We start from the raw sequence: 22,643 nt of genomic DNA, 5'->3' as shown, positions 1-22,643 counted from the left end.
CACTATTCAACATTGCAAAGATATCGTGTAGCAAATAAAGGTTTGTGCATAAAAAAAGTGAGAGGGGAAATGTTTCTGGTGGTTACATTTGCATCTCTCTATCTGAATTAATTTTTCTCATTGCTCATTTTGCTAAATCTACCTCTTTCCCCAATCTGTTCACAATGGGTTCTCAATCTCAGAATAATATCTATACGTCGCTATGCTACATAATTTCCGTGAAATGGTATGATATCCATGCTGCATCTTAGCTTGTTTCCCCCTTTCCATGTCTGTGCCTGTAAAGTGCTTGGTTAGTTTTTCCTGGAGGGGAGGTGAAATTTTTTGTAGTCTCTTCTGATATTTGGTATGAAGTTGTACAGATGATTGTGTATGGCACTGCAGAGGCTGGTGTTGGTGTTTTCTTATTTGCAATGGGTTACTTATTTGAAATGTGGGATATCAATCGTAACTTAACCATGAACTACTTTGTGGAACATTGTAAGCCGACTCAGTTATCTTCGTCGTCACATAAGCCAAACCAGAGAGTTGGGCATTGACAACTGGATGTCCTAGCACAGTCATTGAAGGTGAAACATTCTGTGCATTGTCAAACAATTTCCAGTTTGTATCCAATGAATAATATTTGTTAGAGTTCATTTCTCATTTCAAGCATCTTTTGAGGTGCGAATTTGGTCCCCATGGCTGTTCCGTGTGTCTGGATGATGAACTGGTTGTTGAAGGTGAAGATATTGTGGTCCAGGATGAAGCAGATGAGTTGTAGAATTGCATCTGTAGATTGGCAGTTGTCTGAGTACTGAGGCAGTTGCAGCAATGCCATCGTCAACACACCATCTTGGTCCTTCTGTCACTTGCCATTTGAACAGACCATCCTGCTCTCACGTCCACAGGTCCATCCTTGGCCTGCTGCAATGTTCCAGTGAAACCCAACGTCAATTGGAGGAACAGCAGCTCCTCTTCTGCTTAGCCTCACTTAACATTGAGTTCAACAACTTCAGACTGGAAGCTCTCTCCTCCACCTTCACCCCATTTTTATTTCTATCTATTTATTTTTATTTTGTCCATTGTTTAATTTTCCTTCCCCTTTTCATCCCACCTTCCATCTATTTTTCTCTCACCATCGTCTCCCCACCCCACCAGGATCATTTGATCCTTGTTCCAGGTTGTCTTTCGATACACTGCTCACCTTTGTTCTGCCACTAACACATTCTGTTCTCTTAATGTGCCACTATCAGCAAGCACCCTTCTTCACCATGATCACCACCATTTCCATTTCCTTTGTCTTTTTATGCACAACATCTTTGTCATTCTCTTCATAGCCTCCATCTATTGCTGTCCCTCTATCCAGCCTTTACAGCTCAACCCCACCCCCCACAACAATATAAATCTCATCCGAGCTCCAGTTCTCAGCTCTGGACATCCAGACTTGAAACATTACCTCAAAATTAAATTAACCATCCTAGGGAGTGGACTTTGGAACCAGGAAGGATGATTTTGTTCAGAATAAAATGCAATAGTAATCTTCACCCAGGTGATTTCCTTTTAGTTTTATCTCTTCCTGTGACACGTTTTCAGTTCTATTATACACATGGCTGTGTTTGCAGCCAGTGCAGCACATGCAAGGTTATATGTATGGCTGTTTGTGCAGCAAGGTGCATGTGCGGTCGTCACTGGTTCTTGAATTGGAAATGACACGGTACCTGCAGCATCAAGTTACTGGCGCTTGTAAAATAAAACCTACTGAGAACACAGCATCCATTAGCAACACAAGATTGCTGATGTCAATCTGCAGGCGTACTTGTCTGCGCATGTGCAAAAACCAATCACCTCATTCACTGGACGCACCAGCAGCAAACACAGCCCATTTAAAAGACATTGAAAACTAAAGTTTTCTCCCTCAGGATGGACGTGGAAGGAAGAATGTTAAGCGATGGGATGAGGAAGAGGGATGTACATAGAAGATAATACGAATGATCTGAAATAGCCTTCCTCATCTGTAATTGGTAAATAGTAGCAAAGCCATGTGGCAATTTATATGGAGGACGATATTAAGGGAGGACAGGAGGGCACTGAATTCAGAGGACAGAATGTGATGAACTGAAATGGAGGTTAAAATCACTGAGGATGAGAAGTCACTTGATGGGGCAGAAGGAGGAAAGCAATTCAAAGTAGGGTAGCTGAAACTAAGTCAGAAGGAAGCCCAAATTAGCTCTTCACTGCGAAACCAAATAAAATTGCAAGGTTAACAACCAAATCATGCATCAGAAATGATAAATTAAAATAACAATCTCAACTGACACACCAGCAACGTTGGCGTGCTGCAGTCGGAGGTGCCACCTAACAGATGGCACCTCCGATTGCAGTGTGGAAGAACAGAGGGATCTTGGGGTCTGGGTTCATAGGACGCTCAAAGCAGCGTCGCAGGTAGAGGCTGTGGTTAAGAAGGCGTATGGAATACTGGCCTTCATCAATAGAGGAATTGAGTTTAGAAATCGGGAGATAATGCTGCAGCTGTATAGGACGCTGGTCAGACCCCACCTGGAGTACTGTGCCCAGTTCTGGTCGCCTCATTACAGAAAGGATGTGGAAGCCATAGAACGGGTGTAGAGGAGAATTACGAGGATGTTGCCTGGATTAAGTGGTATGCCTTATGAGGATAGGTTGAGAGAGCTAGGTCTATTCTCCTTGGAGAGGTGAAGGATGAGAGGTGACCTGATAGAGGTGTATAAGATGTTGAGAGGTATTGATAGAGTGGATTCTCAGAGGCTTTTACCCAGGGCTGAAATGGTTGTCACGAGAGGCCACAGGTTTAGGGTGATGGGGAGTAGGTATAGAGGAGATGTTAGGGGTAAGTTTTTCACTCAGTGGGTGCGTGGAATCGGCTGTCGGTAGTGGTGGTAGAAGTGGATTCGATTGAGTCTTTTAACAGACTTTTGGATAGGTTCATGGAGGTTAGTAAGATAGAGGGTTATAGATGAGCCTAGAAGGTAAGGAAATTGTTCGGTGCAACTTGTGGGCCGAAGGGCCTGTTTGTGCTGTAGCTTTTTAAAAAAAAGATGGGGGAGGGGAGAAATCTGCGTTTGTGCTGTAGCTTTTTAAAAAAAAGATGGGGGAGGGGAGAAATCTGCATCGGGGGAGGGGGAGGGGTTGGGGCTGGTTGTTGGGGGCAGGAGGTCAGCGATGGGGGTTGGAGGCATTTGACAGATCTCCCAGTATACCATGTACACTGTGGACACAGTATACTGGGAGATCAACGCGCCTGTACAATGGTGCCCAAGCAGTCTGCAGTTGGTTTCCTGGAGTGAATAGGCTTCACCCATTCCGGCTACTGGCAGGAATCACATTACAACCCCTCAGTGCCGTAAAATTATTGTTACTTGTCTCACTGGAAAAATGGGTGAGAAAACAGGAGGCTCTCTCACCCGTTTGACACTTCACATTTTTCTGGGAAAATTCCACCCATGATGTTAAACTGGGTGCTGTTTACTCCTCTCACAGGCAGGAAAAGGGTCACTAGCACTTTTCAAAGAACAGAAGGATGCTCCCCGATGTCCTGACCAATGTTTATCCTCCATCAACAGCACTAAAATAACACATTAGCGGGTCATGATCACATTACGGTTTGTGGAGTTGACTGTATGCAAATTGCCTGCCACAGTGACTCCACTGGCTGCAAAATCCTTCTTTCTCCATCTCATAAAGTCGTTACAAAACACATAATATTCAGCTGAATTAACTCAATAGGCCTGAAACAGAAGGAAGCCCTGAGAACAAAGAACAGTACAGCACAGGAAACAGGCCCTTCGGCCCTCCAAGCCTGTGCCGCTCCTTGGTCCAACTAGACCAATCGTTTGTATCCCTCCATTCCCAGGCTGCTCATGTGACTATCCAGGTAAGTCTTAAACGATGTCAGCGTGCCTGCCTCCACCACCCTACTTGGCAGCGCATTCCAGGCCCCCACCGCCCTCTGTGTAAAAAACGTCCCTCTGATGTCCGAGTTATACTTCGCCCCTCTCAGCTTGAGCCCGTGACCCCTCGTGATCGTCACCTCCGACCTGGGAAAAAGCTTCCCACTGTTCACCCTATCTATACCCTTCATAATCTTGTACACCTCTATTAGATCTCCCCTCATTCTCCGTCTTTCCAAGGAGAGGTACAGATCCAATTGTTTTAAATCTTGCCTCCCTTTACACCAGAAAGGCTTTAATCTGGATTCTGTATCCCATCATAACAATTACGATTTAATGTTTTAAAGCCTGATTATTATTACTATTTAGTGCCAGGTCATGAAATGGCACTGCTGTAAATTCCTCTGCTATCTGGAATAAAAGTTATAACTCTATGATTTCCATCAGAGGAGAGAGACAAAATGATTGTTCCAAACTTGGACTGTAAACAGCTCAAAGAATCTGGAACAAGTGAGGTTTGACTGGTACAGGGAGGATTAAAAACACTCAGAAAACATGTTGCTCATTCGGATGAGTCGAAGTTAAAAACGAACCTTGCTGGAGTGTAACTAATACTTTTCAGAAAGGGCATTTATCTCATTTGTTACAGTTAGCTAATCGTTAGACAGCATGCACCAACAAAGGACATACAAACTCACTGGAAGCTTTCTGAAAAATTCCAGAACACAGTTGCAGGAATGGGAGAGCATCCTATTCCCGTTGTTGTAGGTAAAAAAACCTCTGACACTATTAGTGGTTCAAAATGCAGTGTTTATTTTCACAATTGTGGGAGAGGTGAGGTTCCTAACAGTGGACCCCCAACCTTCTCATCGAACACAAGTAAGAAAAGAGTTTATATATGTCCCGGGCCCCGCCCTCATTACATTGCAATTCTCTAAGATGTCTGTCATTGTTCATGGTGAGATTCTTGTTGTTTTAGCAGTATCTTCCTCTCTCTGCGTAGTTTGTTTGATCTCCAAGGCCACGATTGTTCGTCATTTATATCCTTGCAACAACATCACAGGTTTTGCACAAACAAGTTAACTAATATACATACAAATTTGTATAATACTTTATATCAGGATAAGATGAATAACGTATGATGAATATATATATATAAATCTATGGTTATACAAAGACAGAAGGCATACATGTCAACTCCATCGTGTTAAACAAAGGTACATAAAAATGGAGACTGTTTAGCTTATTTCGAGCTGGGTTAATCGCATTTCTTAATAACAAGAAAAGCTGTTCCTCTTATCTGGCACAGACATGAAAAACACCGAACTCTGACAAAAACATGAACTCTGCAGTGTTCTCAACAAAATCACAGAGTTCGGGTCTTAATGCTTAAGTGTGACAAAGTTCATTAACCCATTCCCGACTTCACCGTGAGCTGCTTTGGGAAACTTTTGACAGTTACTATTACTTGTGGCCACACAATTTTCTTTCAGTGGCACAGGCCTTTGCCAGACTAGAGTCTTATTTATACTGACTTTAATTTACTCCAGTTCCCTCGAGCTTGGCAGGTGCAAATTAAGTAGCTTCAAAGGAATGAATGCATGTAAGGCTGAGCATATCATAGCAGTTCAAAATCGTGAAATTTTGCTATTGGCAGCAAATTAAAAGTTTCCATTTGTCACCAGTGGCTACCTAATTTGCTATTTTTCAATAAAGTGCTCCGTGGCATCACTATCCCTCAAGAGCTTCATTCTGTAAAGTTTAAAATGGTGATCATCAGGCAGGACACACCATTAACTTTCTTTTCAATGCCTCAGGCAAATCGTCCCTATGTTAGCAGCAGCCATTATAAATCCTAAAGCTGCGAGTTTCTACTTTTGTAGGAAAATCAGTCCCATTCACATCTGACTCCTCTTCCAACTCGGCCTTCATCGAGTAGCAGGTCTATTTGAACTTTTGATGGTGCAGTAACGGGAATTACTAATTGCATTCAATGTTCACTTGCCACACAGCAGGGTTACTGGGAATGATAATAGTCTCAACCACAGTATCAGCACATACGCACATAGACACACAGTGAAGTTTTGCTTCTGCACACCTTTCGGAATTTTAGTATTAAAGCATTAAAGAGGTGATCAGTAGTAGCACATGTTCGGTTTACACTTCTTACAGCACTCTGCGTAGTCAGGGTACAAAGCAGAGTGGGTGGAATGGTATCACCAGGCTGGCGGCCTTGCTGACCCCATTAGGCCCCACCCCCAGATTGTTTGTCCACAGGGCCAGAAAATCTGGTCTGAAAACTCAGCTGTGGGTCTGCAAAGAGACATGCTGGTTTTCAGTCTGACACTCTTGGCAAACTTTGGTAAAATTCCACCTAATGCTGAAAAGGACAGTGGCAGGTGCATGGTGAGAAGCGTTTGCTACAATCCCAGCCGTCTGTCACCCACCAACTGCTCCTCCTCATTCCCTCAACAACCAAGGAATTTGCATTGAATGTCAGTCCAAATTTTCAAATAATTACCTCCACTACTGCAGGCGGATGGAAAGACCCTGACTCGAAACGTTGGCTCTATTCTCTCTCCACAGATGCTGTCAGACCTGCTAAGATTTTTCTCAGCATTTTTTTTTGTGCTTTGTCACTTTGCGGATTTTTGGACAAATTACTTCCGTTGGTGAGGTCTAGGCCTGTAATCTGTTACTCACTTGATCTGAGCCAAATCTGTTTTTTATTTCAAAAATATACTTTATTCATAAAAAAAACTCAAATAACACGTTGCAAACGATAGATATACGGGCGGCACGGTAGCACAGTGGTTAGCACAGTGGTTAGCACTGCTGCTTCACGGCTCCAGGGACTTGGGTTCGATTCCCGGCTTAGGTCACTGTCTGTGTGGAGTTTGCACATTCTCCTCGTGTCTGCGTGGGTTTCCTCCGGGTGCTCCGGTTTCCTCCCACATTCCAAAGATGTGCGGGTTAGGTTGATTGGCCATGCTTAAATTGCCCCTTAGTGTCCTGAGATGCGTAGGTTAGAGGGATTAGCGGGTAAATATGTGGGGATAGGGCCTGGGTGGGATTGTGGTCGGTGCAGACTCGATGGGCCGAATGGCCTCTTTCTGCACTGTAGGGTTTCTATGATTTCTACTTGATAGCCATGTGGTCAAAGTTGTGTTTCTGGAAGAATTTCTCCACTAAGGACAGGTGCTGAGCCAAATCTGTCACTCATGGGTTGGCAATGCTTGCTCCCTGTTGACTCCACCTCCTTGATGAAGGCTCATTCTGCCGGCTTTGTGGCTCTGCTTTTCAGTGCAGTGGCTATTTAGTTCCCTCATTGCTTCTTGGCCTTTTGGCTAAGATCAAGTGTGGTTTTGCTGTGCCTAAAAAGAGGGCAATTGGTTGAAGTCATGAGGTTACGCTGAGGCTTCATTTGAAGCAATTTTTAAAAGCGGCATCTCGGCCTTTTGGCTGAGATGCAAATGAGATCAAGCCTTGGACGAAGTGCAATGCCTGCTCCAATCAGCTTGGATCAGCCCAAGACAGGAGGTGATGAGCCTGCCTTGTTTTGGACCTGGAATGACTCACTTGCTGAGAGTTTGATTGCATATAAAAACGGCTGTTCAGTTCCTCATTGATAAATATCCAGCTCGGAGCCCGGCTCTTGTCAATCTGCCTGCGGTCTGTTGCAGCGAGTCTGAGGGTTGCTGTGATCGAATCGGGAGTGGGGTGTAGTGTCTGTATCAGGGCTGCAGATTTATGGATACACCGCTATTCACCGTCATGTTGTTCCTCAGCTGCTTTTCCTTCAGTCTCACCTTTGAACTGATCGCTGTGGGAGGTAAGGATGTCAATTGGAGAAATTATTATTTTTTAATTCCTGGGAAACCGTCGTAGGAAATGTTTAAATGTGGCTGCAACTCATTGAGTTTGTTTTGAGTGAGTGAGTGTGTTGTCGCAGCGGAGTTGGCCCCGCTCCCGGGTTTCCTTTTACAGTAAATCACATTCCAGTGTTTTCCCAAACTGTGGGTCACACAAACAGGGGATGGGGTTGTGAGCCCCTCTCCCCGCCCTCCGCCTCCTCAGAGACGGGCCGGGCCCAGCCCCCTCTCCCCGCCCTCCGCCTCCTCAGAGACGGGCCGGGCCCAGCCCCCTCTCCCCGCCCTCCGCCTCCTCCGAGGCGGGCCGGGGCCCAGCCCTTTCCCTGCCGGAGCAGACAGGACGCTCAATCGGGAGGTTTTGTAAACATCGGGGCCGATTTTACCAAATCGGGACTAAGTGCCGGGTCCGGTTGTCAAACGGATCCGAAGCCGCAGCCGCACTCCAGCGCGCGCCCATCCGCCTTTTCTCGGTGCCGGTCGAGTGAAGCAAGAGTGATTTGGGTGAGTTGCGTGGTGGGGGAGGGACTTGTGTAGTCAATGGATGAACTTGGTAACCGCGCATGCGTGCTTTGGGAATGACGTGACCGCGCTGAGGGAAAGTGGTGACCGCGCATGTGCGCTTAGTGGAGGAATGAGGTGACGGCGCGTGCGCGCTCTCGTGCAAACCTGGAGTCTGAGGGTGAGTGCGATCGGAGCTGGGTCTGTATCAGGGCTCCATATTTATGGACCCAGTGGGATTCATCATTATGTTTCTCGGCTGCTTTTCCCTCGGCCTCCTTCCCGCTGATCGGTGTGGGAGGTAAGGATGTTAATTGGAGAAATTATTTTAAAAAAAATTTCTCGGGAAACGGGAGTTGGAAATGTTTAAATGTGGCTGGAACTGAGTTTGTTTTGAGTGAGTGAGTGTGTTGTCGCAGCGGAGTTGGCCCCGCTCCCGGGTTTCCTTTCACAGTAAATCACATTCCAGTGTTTTCCCAAACTGTGGGTCACACAAACAGGGGATGGGGTTGTGAGCCCCTCTCCCCGCCCTCCGCCGCCGCCTCTTCAGAGACAGACCGGGGCCGGGGCCCAGCCCTTCTGGAGGGGAGCCAGCAACAAACATGGCGGTCGAGCTAGGAGGTTTTGTGAACATCTTGTGTAGCCCAAAAACCACGAATAAGAACCTACAGGTCCTGCGTTTGCACCGAGAGAGGGGCTGTCTGCTCCTGTCGGGGTGGGCGTGCGGTAGCACAGTGGTTAGCACTGCTGCTTCACAGCTCCAGGGGCCTGGGTTTGAATCCCGGCTCGGGTCGCTGTCTGTGTGGAGTTTGCACATTCTCCTCGTGTCTGCGTGGGTTTCCTCCGGGTGCTCCAGTTTCATCCCACAGTCCAAAGATGTGCGGGTTAGGTTGATTGGCCATTCTACATTGCCCCTTAGTGTCTCGGGATGCATAGGTTAGAGTGGTTAGTGGGTAGATATGTGGATAGGACCTGGGTGGGATTGTGGTCGGTGTAGACTCGATGGGCCGAATGGCCTCTTCCTGCACTGGAGGATTCTATGATTCTAACATCGCCATCTTTGTCAGGGCCGGCGCAGCAGCCACCTTTCTGCAGAAAAATGTAAAATGTCATGGGCTGCGGAGAGGGGATTTCACTGAGATTTGTGTCTTCGTCTGATGTGGAGGATTTAGCTGTAAACTGTGTAACTGTTTTTCCTCAATTACTTCAGAACACAGATTTTCATATTTACAAAACGTGAAGTTTAATTATGCTGACGATGTTGTACTGAAGTTTAAAAATTATGCTGCGGATGTACTGAAGTTAAATAATTGCGATTCTACTTTTGTTTCTGTTGCTGTCTGGAATCATGTTACTTTTCAAGTGTTCAAGTCCCAAAGGAATGCGGTTTTGGAAATCGGGGTGGACAAATTTTTGCAGCTTTCCTGTTTGATTTAGATGCCATTTGTAAATAATATGGAATATCCTTGCCTTGAATTAGATTATTCTGCAATTACAACTTTGTTCCTGGGTTTACTGCCAGCATCTGTTATGAACAAATGTTCAAGAAAGAAGGGAAGACAAAGCCGTCCTGGACTTGTTGAAGAGAATAAATCAAAGACAGGTGTTGACTTGTAGGGGGTGGTGAAGAGCAACTGTAGTTTGGAGAACTTCAGTTTCACCAATAATAGAATTATAGAATCCCTACAGTACAGAAGGAGGCCATTCGGCCCATCGAGTCTGCACCAACCACAGTCCCATCCAGGGCCTATTCCCACAACCCCACACATCTACCCTACTAATCCTCCTGACACTACGGTCAATTTAGCAAGGCCAATCCATCTAACTCTCACATCTTTGGACTGTGGGAGGGAACCGGAGCACCCGGAGAAAACCCACACAGACATGGTGAGAACGTGCAAACTCCACACGGACAGTGACCCGAGGCTGGAATTGAAACCGGGTCCCTGGCAGTGTGAGGCAGCAGTGCTAACCACTGCGGCACAGTGCCACCCAATAATCAATGGTAATTAATTGAAATGGTGCTGATAATGGATAGTAACGCTGACACATCTCTCCAAAGGCAAATGCTGGGAATAACTTAATACCATCAGTTACATACATGTCAATATTAAGTTCAATGCTCTTGTATCCAACCTATAACTAATAGTAACCTGTAAGTAGTAGTAAACTAGTAGATATTTATCTGCATTTTCAAGAGACATTAAGTAAGGTGTCCATCAGAGACCAATGAATATAATTAGTGCATATGAAGCCACTGGACCCAAGTGAGAGAGTGGATTGCCAGATAACTTCAGTGCAAAGGTAGTTAAGAGTGGCAGAAGTGGGAGCTATTGTTCCACACGGATCATTGCTGGAGCCATTGCTGCTCACAATTTATATTGATAACTGGCATTTTGGAACCAAAAGCACAATTGGTAAATTTGAAAGAAGCACAATAGTTAATACTGAGAAGAACTGCAAGTAAGTGCAGGAAATGCAGGGGATGAGCTCAGAGCGTGGATCGATGCCTGGAAGTGTGATGTGGTGGCCATTACGGAGACTTGGATGTCTCGGGGACGGGACTGGATACTCCAGGTGCTGGGATTCAGATGTTTCAGGAAGGACAGGGAGGGAGGCAAGAGAGGGGGTGGAGTGGCACTGCTGATCAGGGATAGTGCCACAGCTGTAGAGAAGGTGTATGCTGTGGAGGGATTGTCTACAGAGTCTCTGTGGGTGGAAGTTCAGAGTGGGGAGGGGTCGATCACTTTGCTGGGAGTTTTCTATAGGCCGCCCAATAGTAACAGGGAGGTGGAGGAGCAGATAGGGAAACAGATCCTGGAGAGTTGCAATAATAGCAGAGTTGTTGTGATGGGAATCTTTAATTTCCCAAACATAGATTGGAATATCCCTAGGGTAAGGGGATTGGATGGGAGGAGTTGGTTAGGTGTGCTCAGGAGGGTTTCCTGACGCAGCATGTGGACAAGCCTACAAGAGGAGAGGCTGTACTTGATCTGATACTGACCAATGAACCTGGTCAGGTGTCAGATCTCTGTGGGAGAGCATCTTGGGGATAGCGATCATAACTCTATTCCTTTCTGCTTACATTGGAAAAAGAGAGGATCAGGCAAGCTAGGAAAGCGTTTATATGGAGTAAGGGGAAATATGAAGACATAAGGCAGCAAATTAGAGGAGTAAATTGGAAGGAGGTATTCTCGTGGAAATGTACTGAAGAGACGTGGCAGTTTTTCAAGGAATGTTTGTCTAGAGTTCGACAGGACAACGTTCCGAGCAGACAGGGAGGAGTTGGTAGGTTAAAGGAACCGTGGTGCACGAAAGCTGTGCGGGACCTAGTCGAGAAGAAAAGGAAAGCGTACAAAAGGTTCAGAGAGCTTGGCGAAGATAGGGATCTAGATGAGTATATGGCTTGTAGGAAGGGACTAAAGAAGGAAATTAGGAGAGCCAGAAGGGGTCACAAGAAGGCCTTGGCAGGTAGGATTAAGGAAAACCCTTAGGCGTTCTATAAATACGTGAAGAGTAAAAGGATGAGACGTGAAGGAATAGGGCCTATAAAAGGTGAAGGCGGGAAAGTCTGTACGGAACCAGTAGAAATGGCAGAGGTGCTTAATGAGTATTTTGTCTCGGTTTTCAGAGAGGAGAAGGACCTGGGTGGATGTACTGTGGGCTTGCGGTGGACTGAAAAGATTGAGTATGTGGACTTTAACAAAGAGGTTGTGCTGGAATCTTTGAATGGCATCAAGATAGATAAGTCGCCGGGTCCGGATGGGATGTACCCCAGGTTACTGTGGGAGACAAGGGAAGAGATTGCCGAGCCTCTGGCAATGATCTTTGCGTCGTCGATGAGACGGGGGACGTGCTGGAGGATTGCGGATGTGGTTCCTATTTTCAAGAAAGGGAATAGGGATAGCCCAGGAAATTACTGACCGGTGAGTCTAACCTCAGTGGTTGGTAAGCTGATGGAGAAGATCCTGAGGGACAAGATTTATGAGCATTTAGAGAGGTTTAGTATGCTCAAGAATACTCAGCATGGCTTTGTCAAAGGCAGATCGTGCCTTACGAGCCTGGTGGAGTTCTTCGAAAATGTGACTAAACACATTGACGAAGGGAAAGCGGTAGATGTGGTTTATATGGATTTTAGCAAGGCGTTCGGTAAGGTCCCCCATGCAACGCTTCTAGAAAAAGTGAGAGGGCATGGGATCCAAGGGGCTGCTGCCCTGTGGATCCAGAACTGGCTTGCCCAAAGGAGGCAGAGAGTGGGTATAGATGGGTCTTTTTCTAAATGGAGGTCGGTCACCAGTGGTGTGTCCCCAGGGATCTGTTCTGGGACCCTTGCTGTTTGTCATTTTCATAAATGACCTGGATGAGGAAGTGGAGGGATGGGTTGGTAAGTTTGCTGACGACACGAAGGTTGGTGAGGTTGTGGATAGTCTGGAGGGATGTCAGAAGTTACAGAGGGACATAGATAGGATGCAAGACTGGGCAGAGAAGTGGCAGATGGACTTCAACCCAGATAAATGCGTAGTGGTCCATTTTGGAAGGTCAAATGGGATGAAGGAGTACAATACAAAGGGAAAGACTCTTAGTACTGTCGAGGATCAGAAGGACCTTGGGGTCCGGGTCCATAGGACTCTTAAATCGGCCCCGCAGGTGGAGGAGGTGGTTAAGAAGGCGTATGGTGTGCTGGCCTTTATCAATCGAGGGATTGAGTTGAGTCCGGGGACAATGATGCAGCTATATAAGACCCTCGTCGGACCCCACTTGGAGTACTGTGCTCAGTTCTGGTCGCCTCATTACAGGAAGGATGTGGAAAAGATTGAAAGGGTGCAGAGGAGATTTACAAGGATGTTGCCTGGATTGAGTGGCATGCCTTATGAGGATAGGCTTAGGGAGCTCGGTCTTTTCTCCTTGGAGAGACGTAGGATGAGAGGAGACCTAATAGAGGTATATAAGATGTTGAGAGGCATAGATCGGGTGGAGTCTCAGAGGCTTTTTCCCAGGGTGGAAATGGCTGCTACGAGAGGACACAGGTTTAAGGTGTTGGGGGGGTAGGTACAGGGAAATGTTAGGGGGAAGTTTTTCACACAGGGTGGTGGGCAAGTGGAATCGGCTGCCGTCAGTGGTGGTGGAGGCAAACTCAATAGGGTCTTTTAAGAGACTCCTGGATGAGTACATGGGACTTAATAGGATGGCGGGTTATAGGTAGGCCTAAAAGGTAGGGATATGTTCGGCACAACTTGTGGGGCCGAAGGGCCTGTTTTGTGCTGTAGTTTTTCTATGTTTCTAAATTAATAAACTAACAGAATGGTAAATTACTAAAGTTCAATGTGGATAAATGTGAAGTAGTTCAGGTTGGGGGAAAAAAGTCACTTATTACCTGGAAGGTGTCAATTTAGGTAGAGTAGAGGAACACTGACATCTTGCAGTACAAATATAGCATTCATTAAGATTTCTGCCACGCATTAGTGAAGCTTGAAACAGAGCAAACCAAGCACGAGGCTTTATTTTCAGAGTTGCAGATTGCTGAACCTGTGTGGAATCTCTGCCGTAAGAAGTTTAACAACACCAGGTTAAAGTCCAACAGGTTTATTTGGTAGCAAAAGTCACACAAGCTTTCGGAGCTCCAAGCCCCTTCTTCAGGTGAGTGGGAATTCTGTTCACAAACAGAGCATATAAAGACACAAACTCAATTTACATGAATAATGGTTGGAATGCGAATACTTAGATCTAATCAAGTCTTTAAGAAACAAAACAACTACAATGGACCAGCATGTTTGGATAATTTTGTTTCTTAAAGACTTGATTAGTTGTAAGTTTTCGCATTCCAACCATTATTCATGTAAATTGAGTTTGTGTCTTTATATGCTCTGTTTGTGAACAGAATTCCCACTCACCTGAAGAAGGGGCTTGCAGCTCCGAAAGCTTGTGTGGCTTTTGCTACCAAATAAACCTGTTGGACTTTAACCTGGTGTTGTTAAACTTCTTACTGTGTTTACCCCAGTCCAACGCCGGCATCTCCACATCATGGAATCTCTGCCCTCAGAAATCCAGGTTCTGAGCTCCCAATAAGTCAGTTATTTATTGTTGTTTTTCTTGACGTTTCACTGCCAGTATTTAACTTACTTTGTTTTGTCAATCAGTTGGGCAGGAAGAAGTACTTGCTGCTGTTGGTTCATCACCTTCACTGGACCTTAAAATTGATGAAGATCTGAGGAGCATTGATGTAATATGGGAGTTCACAGACAGTGGTGGAAACCTTTTTACTATTTTCGATTACGCACCAAATTTGCCCAAACAGGAGCCAAATGAACAGTTTGAGTTTCGTTTATATTATAATGTTTCCACTGGCGCTCTGACGGTAATGAATGTAACATCTAGAGACGAAGGAATTTATAAAATCACAACAGGAGGAGAACTGAGAGGAAGGAGAATTTTGAAACTCATTGGTAAGTAGCTTAATTGCTTTGTCACTTGGAAGTGTTGCCGCTCATGAATTATTCAGTACCAAACTTAAGAAAGGTGACACAGAATTTGTGGTTGTTGTTTTTGCTGAAGACAAAACTATAAACCCCTTATCCCTAAGGCAAAAGAATTGAAATGCAAGCTGCGTATACCAGACACTGCAAATATCCCAGAGGAGGTGCAAAAGACCCACTTGAAGCTTGTCGCTCCCTGAGCCAAACTACATCAGTGTAGTGATGAGGGGCGGCACAGTGGTTCGCACTGCTGCCTCACAGCATTCCCGGCTTGTGCCACTGTCTATGTGGAGTTTGCATGTTCTCCCCGTGTCAGCGTGGGTTTCCTCCCACAGTCCAAAGATGTGCAAGTTAGGTGAATTGGCCCTGCTAAATTCTCCCTCTGTACCCGAACAGGTGCCGGAGTGTGGCATCTAGGGGATTTTCACAGTAACTCCATTGCAGTGTTAATGTAAACCTACTTGACTCATAAATAAATAAACTTTAATATGGAAAAGGAAGATAATTCTAATGTGGCATCATCCAGCCTGTGCTGGTGACCTCCTCTCAAAGGAGTAGGCCATTTTAGCCTGCTCCACCATTCAGTGTGATCATGTTTGTTCCTCTACCTCTTACTCACTCCCCATACTCCTTAATTCCTTTACTGTCTAGAGATCTATTTTTAAGTTACATTCAGTGTCGTGGCCTCCACAGCCTCTGTGAAGAAAATTCAGTGCTAAATGGCCTACTCCGTGTCCTGACATTGTGAGCCCTTTTTCTAGACTCAAGTCTTCCCCAAGCCAGAGGTTACGCTATCCCTGTATCCAGTCTGTACAGCCCATTCAGCCTCTTTATTTCCTTCTCGCCACTCGTTTCCACCCAGATTTTTCCTTGGTTAAAATTGCAGAATTGTTCCAAAAAGATAATTAGTCACAGCACGCCGAAATAACCTCTTATAGGAATTCACCACTTTCACGAGAAATTATCCAAACATGCTGGTCCAAAACAAAACTGTAGTCATACTCGGAAATTAATTTGTCACTATTATTGCTAATGTAGTTTGCACAGTCTATATATAGATTAACGTCACTCAGTCGTCAGTTGAGCATAAATGCTGGACAAATTGAGCAATTGTGTAGAAAGAAGCGGAGAATATATTTCAGGCCAGTGACCTTTTGGATGTAAAATGTTCACTATTTCAGTTTATGTAAGTACTGCCTGATTTACTAAGTTTTGAGCATTTTGTATCCGATGTCCAGCAACTACAGGATTTCGTTTAGTAGATTGACAGTGGGAATCAAGTTTTGAGTTCATTTATTAGTATCACAAGTAGGCTTACACTAACACTACAATGAAGTCACTGTGAAAATCCCTAGTTGCCACACTCCGACGCCTGTTCAGGTACACTGAGGGAGAATCCAGGGGTATCAGACTATTCGGAAGGACACACAAGAAGGTATGGGAGGTGGTGTAGCTCTGATGTTTAAGGATGACATCAGGCTGGTAGTGAGAGATGATGTAGGTTCTATGGAGAAAAGCGTTGTATCCATTTGGGTGGAAATTAGAAATAGTAAGGAAAAAAAGTCACTGATCAGTGTAGTCTATAGGCTGTCAAATAATATCACGGTGGGGCAAACAATAAACAAGGAAATAATTGACGCATGTAAAAATGGTGCGGCAATTATCATGGGGGACTTTAGTCGATTGGCCAAGGCAGTCTTGAGGAGGAGTTCATAGAATGCATCCATGATTGTTTCCTCAAACAATATGTAATAGAACCTAATGAGGGAGCAAGCTATCCTAGATCTGATCCTGTGTAATGAGACAGGAATAATTAACAATCTCACAGTTGGGGATCCTCTCGGAAGGAGCGATCACAGTATGGTTGAATTTAAAATACAAACGGAGCGTGAAAAGGTAAAATCCAAACCAATCTCTTGTACTTAAACAAAGGAGACTACAATTGGATGAGGGGGGATGTTGGCTCACGTAGACTGGGAGCAAAACTTTATGGTGGGACAATTGAGGAACAGTGGAGGACTTTCAAAGCAATTTTTCACAGTGCTCAGCAGTGATAAGGAAGGACAGTAGAAAAAGAGATAATCAGCCATGGATATCTAAGGAAATAAAGGAGGGTGTCAATTTGAAAGAAAGTGGCAAAGAATAGTGGGAAACTAGAGGATTGGGAAATCTTTAAAGGTCAACAGACAGCTATGAAAAAAGCTATAAAGAAAAGTAAGATAGATTATGAGAGTAAACTCAGTCAGAATATTAAAACAGGTAGAAAAGGTTTTGACAAATATATGAGAAAAAAGAGTGGCTAAGCGAAACATTGGTCCTTCAGAGGATGAGAAGGGGGAATTAATAATGGGAAATGAGAAAATGGCAGAGGTATTGAGCAGGTATTTTGTGTTGGTCTTCACAGTGGAAGACACAAATAACACGACAGAAATTGGTGACAAGAAGGCGATGGCAGATGAGGACCTAGAAACTATCATTATCACTAAAGAAGCAGTGTTGGGCAAGCTAATGGGGCTAAAGGTAGACAAGTCTCCTGGCCCTGATGGAATGCATCCCAGGGTACTAAAAGAGATGGCGGGGGAAATAGCAAGTGCACTAGTGGTAATTTTCCAAATTTCGCTGGAATCTGGGTGGCAGATTGGAACACAGCAAATGTGACGCCACTGTTTAAAAAAGGAGGTAGACAAAAGACAGGTAACTATAGGCTGGTTAGCTTAACTTCTGTGGTGGGGAAAATGCTTGAGTCTATCAAGGAAGAAATAGTGAGATATCTGTGGATATGAATTGTCCCATTGGGAAGACGCAGTATGGGTTCATGAAAGGCAGGTCATGTTTAATTTAGTGGAATTCTTTGGGGACATTATGAGCGCGGTGGGCAACAGGAACCAGTGGATGTGGTGTATCTGGATTTCCAGAAGGCATTTGACAAGGTGCCACGCAAAAGGCTGCTGCATAAGATAACGGTGCATGGTGTTATGGGTGATATATTAGCATGGATAGAGGATTAATTGACCAACAGAAAGCAAAGAGTTGGGGTAAATGGGTGTTTTTCTGGTTGGCGATCTGACTAGTGGTGTGCCTCAGGGATCAGTGTTGGGACTGCAATTGTTTACAATTTACATAGATGATTTGGAGTTGGGGATCAACTGTAGTGTGTCAAAGTTCACAGATAACACTAAGATGAGTAGTAGAGCAAAGTGTGCAGAGGGATTGAATGTTTGTAAAGGGATATAGATAGTTTGAGTGGGCAAGGGTCTGGCAGATGGAGTACAATGTTGGTAAATGTGAGGTCATCCATTTTGGTAGGAATAACAGTAAAATGGACTCTTATTTAAGTGGTAAAAAAATTGCAGCATGCTGCTGTGCAGAGGGACCTGGGTGTCCTTGTGCATGAACCGCAAAAAGTTGGTTTGCAGGTGCAGTAAGTAATTAAGAAGACAAATGGAATTTTGTCCTTCATTGCAAGAGAGATGGAGTATAAAAACAGCGAGGTTACGTTGCAGCTGTATAAGGTGCTGGTGAGGCCACACCTGGAGTACTGTGTACAATTTTGGTCTCCTTACTTGAGAAAGGATATACTGGCACTGGAGGGGGTGCGGAGGAGATTCACTAGGTTGATCCTGGAGTTGAGGTTGGCTTACGAAGAGAGACTGAGTAGCTGGGACTAAACTCAATGAAATTTAGAAGACTGAGGGGGGGAAATCTGATAGAAACATATAAAATTATGAAGAGAATAGATAAGATAGAAGCAGGGAGCTTGTTTCCACTGGCAGGTGAAACCAGAACTGGGGTGCATGGCCTCAAAACAAGGGGGAATAGATTTAGGACTGAGATGAGGAGGAATTTCTTCACACACAGGGTGGTGAATCTGTGGAATTCCCTGCCCAGTGAAGCAGTTGAGGCTACCTCATTGAATGTTTTTAAGGCAAAGAGAGATTTTTGAACAGTGAAGGAATTAAGGGTTATGGTGAGCGGGTGGGTAAATGGAGCTGAGTCAACAAAAAGACCAGCCATGATCTTGTTGAATGGCAGAGCAGGCTTGAGGGGCCAAATGGCCTACTCCTGCTCCTAGTTCTTATGTTAATTTCGTATGGCCAATGCATCTAACCAGCACATCTTTCGGACTGTGGGAGGAAACCCACGCAGACACAAGGTGAACGTGTAGATTCCACACAGCCAGTGACCCAAGCCAGGAGTCGAACCCAGGTCTCTGGCACTGTGAGGCAGCAGTGCTAACTGCCATGCCACCATAGTGCCCTTGGTCAACTAATCTGCTGACTGCCTTTATGTTGGAGAATTATGGCACGAGAAGTTCAGTTCAGAACTGATGTAGTGAGGTACCTGTGAAGGACAGAGTTCTATGGACTACACAAACCTAAGGTGAAGGAGTGAAGTCCTCATGGTCAGTCCAGTTTTATCTTTTTCTTATTCTCTCTTGCAGATCCACTTTCTGAACTTTCAATCAATGGCACCTGTGTGAATGGCACCATTGAACTGACCTGTCAAGTGCCAGCGGGGAAAGCAAGTTCCATTCTGTGGTGGAAGGATAGCAGAATGATAACAAACAGTCAACGCCATCACTTGATGCGAAGTAACAGCACGTTGATTATTTTTAAAGCCGACAAATTAGACTTTGTGATCTACACTTGCACCATGGAGAACCCTGTTAGTAGGAAGAACTGTTCTTTCTCTCCCTCTGTTTATTGGAACACTCTTTCTGTTTACGGTGAGTCAAGCCCATTCCATTTCGTAGTTAAGTTCAATATTGTATTCTTGTGCATTAAAATCATTCTTGCTAAAGGTATAAAATCATAGAATCATACGGTCCATTGAGTCTGTACCGACACGCGAGAAACACCTGACGTCCCACCTATTCCCATCTACCAGCGCTTTGAATGTTATGACATGCCAAGTGCTTATCCAGGTACTTTTTAAAGGATATGAGGCAACCCGTCTCTTATCACCCTCCCAGGTAGCGCATTCCAGATTGTCATCACCCTCTGAGTAAAATTTTTCCTCATATCTCTTTCTCTCCAAACCCCCCCCCCCCCCGTGACTGACCCTTCAACTAAGGGGAACAGCTGCTCGTTATCCACTCTGCGCACGCCCCTCATAGTGTGTTAATGTAAGAATATCTTTGCCTGACAAGAGAAGAGCAGGATGGAAAATCACAGGTTGGTGATGCACACTTGCAGCACCCAAATAAAAATCTGTCTGTTTACTTCAGAGTGTGGAAAGCTTCCCAATGTGGGCAATGGAATATTGATGAGGAGTCATCCAACCCTCTGCTTGTGGGAATCCTGATGGATTATTTGGGAGAATGGAGATTAGTTTATTTCTAAGGACAGAAAGAAAGGGTTCAGGGGTGAGAGGTTAAGTCCACAAAAGCTGTCAGTATTCTAGTGCTCTTGAATAGCTTGGGGATCCTATAGCCATCCATGTGGGAAGCACAGTCGACCTAACTAATTGAAAGTAATCCAACAGCTAAATTTTCGACAGGGTGGTCTGCATGCTGTTGAGATCAGCATAATGAAGGACTTTTTGCTGTTAAATTGTGTATGTTTGGTGGAAGCCCCAAGCACATTTGATAAAACAACAGGCATAACCATTGATGACACCAGTCTTAAAATTTTGCAATAATTCTCATACCTTAGTGAGCTTCTTGAGGGATGTGTCTCTTGAAAATACCAGTGTATGTATCCAGAAATAAAATTCTCCCTATGGCTGGTTCCACAGTCATGTTTGCAAGCAGAACGGCCTTAAACTGAAGGCCAAAATCAAAAGTCTACTGGGTCATAATCCTCACCACCCTTTTGTATGGTACAGAATCCTGCCCCCTCATATGGGCACCACAGCAAAGTTCTGAAAGGCTAGGATGCAGTCAGCCTGTTGTGCCTTCCGCACAGTCTGTTTTAACCCTTATACGGTGGACACAAAATTGCAAGTAGACTTCTTGTTCGTACAACAATATTTATTTAAACACAATTAATAGTCACCCAGAAATACTAAAGTTCAAGTCCAGTACGAGACCTTGACTTAACTTTTGTGTGACTGACAAGTACCTAGGCAGATATTGGCCTTCATCCACGTGTTGGTCTCTGTCGTGCTCTGCGTAGTCTGGTCCTTTGGTCTGGTGTGACACTCTGGCTCTGGTCTTTCTTCCTCCTTGGGTGTGGTGGCTCTCCTCGTGCTGGTCGTTGCTGGTGATGGTCACTGTTGTTGTTGCTCATTCATGGGGTCAGAGAGAGAGCTTCTTCTGTTGTGCAGCACCTTTAATCCCTCCTTGGTTTTGTGTCCTTTTGGGCGGTCTCCTGATTCTTGTCAATCAATCGATCAGGGCTTGATCACCCTGATCGATAAGAATCCAATTAGGTGCTGCCACACCGATCTCTGGGTGTGTACCCAACGGTCATGCCTGTAGGTGCCGGAGGCACGTAGGTCATACACCTCCCTCGCAAATAAGGACAGTAAGAAGTCTCTCAATACCTGGTTAAAGTCCAACAGGTTTATTTGGTAGCACAAACTTTCAGGGCGTTGCCAAGTGAGTGAAGAGTTCAGTTCACAAACAGGGCATATATAGACACAGACTCAATTACAAGATAATGGTTGGAATGCGAGTCTTTACAGGTAATCAAATCTTTACAGATGCTGACCATGTGAGTGGAGAGAGGGTTAAGCACCAGTTAAAGAGATGTGAGTTGTCTCCAACCAGGACAGTTCGTGAGATTTTGCAAGCCTCAACCAGGATCTTGGGTTCATGTCACACTATCTGTAACCCCCACGACTTGCCTGGGTTTGCAAAATCTCACTAACTGTCCTGGTTGGAGACAATTCACATCTCTTTAACCTGTGCTTAACCCTCTCTCCACTCACATTGTCTGTACCTGTAAAGACTCGCATTCCAACCATTATCTTGTAATTGAGTTTGTGTCTATATATGCTGTGTTTGTGAACTGAACTCTTCACTCAACTGATGAAGGGGCAGTGCTCTGAAAGCTCGTGCTACCAAATAAACCTGTTGGACTTTAACCTGGTGTTGTGAGACTACTTACTGTGCCTAACCCAGTCCAATGCCGGCATCTCCACATCATCCGAAATAAGGGGTTAAGGCTCCACTTTGTCTGGTAAACAAGTATGTTTGACCAGAAAGTGTCCGTTGTCTTTGGGATGGCCTATTTCCTGTGTATTCAGTCGTCTGAGCTGTAGCCTGTTTATCTCTGTCTGTTAAGCTGCAGCCTGCTGTTTCGGTGCTTGTCCAATTATCCCAGCATACTCTGTAAATCACCATTTTAGGTGGCCTCTTTGGTCACAAGTCCCATCAGTATTAACCTTTTTAGCACCAGATTAAAGTGCATATTTTGGTGCTCAGAGCTTTGGATAATTTCTGTTCATTTGAAGAATGACAATTATCAACCTTTGTATTCTAGTTCAATTAATTAAGTACAGATAATATCTGTACTTATAATGTAAGTTGCGCACTTAAAGCAATACTGTTTGTATTGTAAGTGATCCAGGATCAGTTGTGTGGTGCTTATTGCATTATTTACTTCACGATCTCCTGTGAAAAAGCAGTGCTTCTTTCCAATCTTTCCCGCCCCTTCCATCAGTGGTAGGGAAATTATTGGAGAGGATTCTTCGAGACAGACAGGATTTATTCTCACTTGGAAATAAATGAGCGTATTAGTGAGAAGCGCCATGATAGGGCGGCACGGTAGCACAGTGGTTAGCACTGCTGCTTCACAGCTCCAGGGTCCCGGGTTCGATTCCCGGCTTGGGTCACTGTCTGTGTGGAGTTTGCACATTCTCCTCGTGTCTGCGTGGGTTTCCTTCGGGTGCTCCGGTTTCCTCCCACAGTCCAAAGATGTGCTGGTTAGGTTGATTGGCCAGGTTAA

At 44.9% G+C, this 22,643-nt stretch overlaps 1 protein-coding gene across 2 annotated transcripts in view; it reads left to right on the top strand.

The window, feature by feature from the left end:
• LOC144496858 (cell adhesion molecule CEACAM5-like) overlaps positions 1 to 22,643 on the top strand; it is a 43,605-nt gene that overhangs the window by 14,290 nt on the left and 6,672 nt on the right. For both annotated transcript variants that reach the window (XM_078217428.1, XM_078217426.1), the window contains exons 2-3: positions 14,416 to 14,721; positions 19,193 to 19,477. In XM_078217428.1, coding sequence (XP_078073554.1) covers positions 14,416 to 14,721; positions 19,193 to 19,477 — 591 coding nt within the window. The remainder of the gene's footprint in view (positions 1 to 14,415; positions 14,722 to 19,192; positions 19,478 to 22,643) is intronic.

The sequence above is a fragment of the Mustelus asterias genome, chromosome 8 (assembly GCF_964213995.1).
Source record: "Mustelus asterias chromosome 8, sMusAst1.hap1.1, whole genome shotgun sequence".
Classification (NCBI taxonomy): Eukaryota; Metazoa; Chordata; class Chondrichthyes; order Carcharhiniformes; family Triakidae; genus Mustelus; species Mustelus asterias.
The sequence above is the reverse complement of the archived record's forward strand: the minus strand, read 5'-3'. Positions and strand labels throughout refer to the sequence as shown.